The following is a 5,802-nucleotide window of genomic DNA, read 5'->3' as shown; positions in this document are numbered from 1 at the left end:
TAGAAAGACAGCAATGCGCATGCATTCTTATACATTGTTTTCCTCCTATCAGTCATGGCAACACATACATATACAAATTCCACTTTACAGGATAATTTTTCCTCACGGTTTCCCCCGTGTAACCTGCAGCTGTCGTCTGTGGCGCTCCCATTGGTCGGCCTTGCTGAAGAAGGGTTGTGATTGGCTGCCACGGAGGCGAGTCGACCCATGACGCGCGGTGTAAGATAGTCCCGTACAACAGGTTGGACCAGCCTTATATAGGTAGTCGGTAGACTTTGGAATAAAATAGACTATCAATCTTTTACACCACTACTGCTGTGCCGAATCTTTGTCCACGGACACATTACAACGATAGCTTCGGACTCCAAGTCGGGAAGACAGCAGGACAGAGACTAGCAGACCAGGTGAGTGCGAATACCTGGCGGTGTACAGGAACTAATGCGCCGCCCAGAAAAAGTTACGACTGACATATACCTAAAGCAATGAGTGAACACTATTTTGCAAGAGATGGTTGCGGCCGTATGCTTTTTTTTCATAACAATTCGTTATATATCTTTGTACTTTGTGTAATATTCGTTGCCATACTTTGTACCATGTGCAAATGTCGTGCAATAAAGTTCATGTATGTATATAAAACAAAACTACGAAAACCTCACCTTCCTTTTGAAGATGGCTTCAGCATTTGTTTTCTAGTAATGAATGTTTGTCAGCACTGGACTTCCAATCCTGGGACAGCACTGGAAAAGCCGGCTTCATTTGCATAGACATAGAAGTAAAATGTACACTTAATATGTTCACTGCCGTTTACAGTGTGTTTGATACATGGAAGTCTGTTTTAAATCTGATATTAGATTTTAAAAATGCAAAAAAAGACCAAGCACCTTCTAGGGTCGGCCGCATAACCGGAAAGACAACTAAGAATAATTTGTCTATATAAATAAAAGTTGTCTTAGCTTGATATAAAACAATCTGTTAGTTGTGTAAACGACTTCTTTGGTCTAATTGAATATCTAACACGGTGGTAACGTTGCTAGAGTATCACAGAATACAAAAACTTTCGCGGTAGTTTAATGTTAATGGTTTTCGCGGCGGCCGCTTCACCGCGAACTTAAAACCACTGCAAACATTCTCCATGCCAGTAAGAGACTACAGTGCATGGTACTACCACGAACTGAAAACCACCGCGAAAAGTCTTTTTCCCTCTACCGCGAATTTAAATCAACGCGAGCTTTTAAAATGATACATACTTCTTTCTCTGCAGAGGGGAAGAGTATGGAAGCTAAACACATTTCACTACTGGTGGAATGGCCCCCTGCTGTAGTGACCTATATATGTCTGACTCCATGGCTTAAAAACGGAAATGGATGCCGGGCCTACGCATGTGATGCATGACAACTTTAGCTTTAGCTTAGCTAGAGCTTTAATGCATTTACAGTATTCCCGTCCCAATGCCAGAGTGTTCGCCCAAAAGTCGATATGCTGCAAGCCGTAAGTTTGTGGAAAAACAACAACACAATTTTACCCAAATAAAGCACGATTTTATCATGACATCAGAATATGGTATTGTTTTTTGTCAACCAAACACCTTTTAATATTCTATTAAGTTCTGTAGAATACCAATCACATTTTGTCGTTTTTGAGAGGCGTGAACGGCAAGCCCATTCTTAGATCTGAACAATATAAGATAGTATGTCGACCTCTATTGATTAATAGGAAATACATCAAGTGTTGTTGATATACTACACTTAAGAGCGGTTATATCAGATATATAAACTAGGTACAAATAGATAAATATACCACAAATCAAGAGACGTGAAGCGGAAGTCGATATAACGTCCGCTACCACGAATCAAAAGGTGTGGACCGGACGTCAATTTTACGCCCTGTTCCACGAAAAAAGGTAATGTGACCGCTATCAATAGAACATACGTCAAAATTGACCAATCACATTTGTCATTTAGCTATGTTATAAGGTTCACGCCTATCAGTTGTACTGATATATCTGAAAACACCCGACTTTTCTGTATAGTCGGAGAGCAGACAGGGAGCTGACAAAAACCGACTTCGGTTCTTCGACAACACTAAAAGTAAGTTGTTGTCGTAGTCCATTTTCTCTCCCATTGCCATATTACTCAATTAATACGATATCAGTCTGGACAATGTTAAAATCTTTGGTATCTTTTCTGCCGCTATCAAATCTGATAATGATGTCTTTTTCGAGACTAGTGGCTTTGTCAGGTTTGCGACCTTGCTTGTTGAGTTGACGGATCAGCATTATATGCTGTTTCAGCTGATTTAAAAGCCTCGCGTTTCTTTTACAACTTGTGTTATACTGCTTCAGAAATTTGTGCCGCAGGAGAAAAGTTTGTTTTATTGTGAAAGGGGGAAGGAACTGGCGTCTTGGGGAGTTACACTATGTGTATTTAAGGTCTTTGGAATGTGAATAATACTTGAAAACAGCGATAATTCGGTTGCAAAAAATGAATAGAAAATTAACAGCTGATCAGGCTACATGCTGACGATCAAAAATTGGTAAAAACACTGGTACCACAGGGCCAAGTTATGCCGAAGCCGTTTTTAAGCTACACTGAATCAGTCTGGGTATAAACAACTTGATTAATGGCCATTGAGACCCTTCAGGCTCTTTTGCTGCGTCAACCCCGCTGAAAGCTCGCAAAGTTTGTCATTGGCACGGTTTTGTGATCAAGTCAAAGTTTTCGGACAGGACGATTGAAGTAGATTTAATTTTGAGATTTTTACCTTTCTAATTATATTGGAGATATGTGAAACGGCTTGGTCTGACATTTTATTATTGTGCACACGTAACCTTCCTGACCCCTGCGACAGTCTGTTTAAAAACTTTCGCGGTAGTTTAATGTTAATGGTTTTCGCGGCGGCCGCTTCACCGCGAACTTAAAACCACTGCAAACATTCTCCATGCCAGTAAGAGACTACAGTGCATGGTACTACCACGAACTGAAAACCACCGCGAAAAGTCTTTTTCCCTCTACCGCGAATTTAAATCAACGCGAGCTTTTAAAATGATACATACTTCTTTCTCTGCAGAGGGGAAGAGTATGGAAGCTAAACACATTTCACTACTGGTGGAATGGCCCCCTGCTGTAGTGACCTATATATGTCTGACTCCATGGCTTAAAAACGGAAATGGATGCCGGGCCTACGCATGTGATGCATGACAACTTTAGCTTTAGCTTAGCTAGAGCTTTAATGCATTTACAGTATTCCCGTCCCAATGCCAGAGTGTTCGCCCAAAAGTCGATATGCTGCAAGCCGTAAGTTTGTGGAAAAACAACAACACAATTTTACCCAAATAAAGCACGATTTTATCATGACATCAGAAAAAAGTTTATATGTAGACGAAAATTACATTAGTTCGCTTTAGAAATATCTAAATTTTGGGGGATTGACTATGTACGAAGCGCTTCCAATTGCCAACCTTTTTACATGTGCGTATTTGAGGTCGTTTACGGTCACTGAACTTATTTGTCTCTTTTACGTACCAAACAAAGTTTTCCATTAGTTCCACAACCACACAATAGAATGGATTTTTTTTCAAGATGGCGGCAAGATGTTTTTTTTTTCATGAGGAATTTGTATTGGTTGGCATTAGTGCACAGGATCGGGAGATATGGCTCAAAATACGAATTGTACGTTTTTTTTCTTCAATTTTTCACATGGAAGAATTGGTATAAAGCTATGTTGAGATTTTCGGCAAAGATCTGAGTTGTTATATCTCGCCTTCTTGACTGGGAGGTCAGTGAAATGGAAATGAGATGGCATGGTGACACTGTTGTCGGACCAGGTGCGAGCGAAGATTGGTAAAAGCTCTTTGATGCTACTTTTATTGAACTCCTGTTAGGGAAAACCATGGGATTATACCATTTCGTAATTATTCATGCAAAATAAGTTCTCATTTACATAAGATCAATATGAATATATTTGACTAAGCTACCTGTACGCCTTATAAGATGCAAACTTGTCATTACTTTCTTCAATTATCCGCTTTGAAATATCTTCAGAAAAACACCCCTGCCGTTCCAAACTTAGACGTTAGGCCCAAACCTGCCCCAACTTGTCCTGACGTCGAAAGCTATCTGCTACCCAAATGTCAACACCGTATCAGGTCCGGAACAAGATATAAATTAAAGAACTGCTATGATAGAATATATTCGTTGATTTAGTACTTCATTTTTTGCATTTTGATCTAAACTATATACCTGATAATTTAAAAAAAAATCCGTTATTCCTTTCTTGAGTTTTCTGCTTCGGATTTTTTAAAGCCCCTACATTTCCAACCCTAACAACTACAAGGCTTAAACTTACGTCACATTTTCCCCAGCAAAGAAGTATCTAGCGTCTTAACAACGTGGCCATAGCTTGTACAGAACACGAGATATTGAAACATAAAGTTTCGCTGCAGTACTAGAGGAGACCGTTAAGGGACCGAAATATAATCATTTCCAGATTTCATCACACCAAACCAACACACCAAAGCAAGTATTGATCCAATTATTTTAGCAGTTTTGAGTTGTCTTGTTCACACAAGCAAACACACACACACACACCAAATACACACATACACACAAAAATACACACACACAGATAAACACACACACACAAACACACACACATACATGCATACATACACACATATGCACATACACACACAGACACAATCACACACACACACACAAACACGTATTAGCGCTAGTGACAATATAACCAACATGAGTAATTCATGTAGTAATAAGTTGTTCACAAGTATGCATATCGCTAGCTGTTGTACATGTAACTGTATCCATCTAAACAAACACGGCAAGTAATAGATTTCATGTTTTATTTGTAGTGAAAAACCATTGGCAACGTACTGGGAACTCTTCAATTGCTGGGATGGAACAACCAGATGTTAAAACCAAATCGAGAAGAAGATTTCGTGGAGAAAAACATCGGATTTCCGTGTCGCGTGGTGACCGGAAACAAGGCCGTGCAGTCCGTCTTTGACATCGATCTTTTCAAAAAGGAGGAATTTTGTTTTGGAATTGGAGAAGTCAGGAAGGATTTCACGGAAGGCGTCTGTCCATGCATCCAGTCAAACGGCAAGGTCCACGAGAAAAACAAGGGGTTTTTGATGGAAGTGATCGCAAAGGCTGGCGAAAACATCCCTTCATCAATCGCGTTGTCGGTTTTGTCCAACGTCTCTAAATGGGGTAGTACACCAATGAGCGACTTCGAGTCAAAGTTGGCGGATGTAGCGGCGGATGCCGTTCTTCCAAACATCTTTGGTGAATCAACCTCTTTTCCCGGGGAAGAGATCCGTCTTTATAGAAGCGGGGCGATTGCAGTAAGATCTTCCGTTATCAAAGCTTTCACAGGGATGAACCTTGACGAAGAACGTCGGGCAATGACGTCAATCCTTGAGAAGATTAAGACATCAGAGAGGTAAGTGATGAAGGTTGAACATTAACTTAATATGCAGTTTATTATCTTCGCCAGCGAAGATTATGTGATTGTCGACTTGGGTTTGTATGTAGGTCAACAGCATATAAGTCGAGAAATTGTGGTCGGAACTTTTTGATTTTTTTGCAGGTGTGTAGAGGTTGTTAAAAGACATGCCTAGTTCGAAAATGGTTTACCTGGCGTTTTCATACGTTACAGTAGCGAAGTTGTTATTGTTTTCGTGTTTTTTTCCGGGAAGCATAAATCAAAACGTAGCTGGGCGATTTCCACGATATTTGGCAGGTGTGCAGCGGTTGTGGTAAGGATTGTCATGTGCGAGAATGG

At 40.3% G+C, this 5,802-nt stretch overlaps 1 protein-coding gene across 1 annotated transcript in view; it reads left to right on the top strand.

Annotated features, from left to right (window-relative positions):
* Positions 1–247: 247 nt before the first annotated feature.
* LOC118432314 overlaps positions 248–5,802 on the top strand; it is a 34,988-nt gene continuing 29,433 nt past the window's right edge. Inside the window, exons 1-2 of the mRNA XM_035843857.1 lie at positions 248–404; positions 4,868–5,460. Coding sequence (XP_035699750.1) covers positions 4,925–5,460 — 536 coding nt within the window. The 5' untranslated portion in view covers positions 248–404; positions 4,868–4,924. The remainder of the gene's footprint in view (positions 405–4,867; positions 5,461–5,802) is intronic.

Source organism: Branchiostoma floridae, chromosome 15, assembly GCF_000003815.2.
Source record: "Branchiostoma floridae strain S238N-H82 chromosome 15, Bfl_VNyyK, whole genome shotgun sequence".
Taxonomy (NCBI): domain Eukaryota; kingdom Metazoa; phylum Chordata; class Leptocardii; order Amphioxiformes; family Branchiostomatidae; genus Branchiostoma; species Branchiostoma floridae.
The sequence above is the reverse complement of the archived record's forward strand: the minus strand, read 5'-3'. Positions and strand labels throughout refer to the sequence as shown.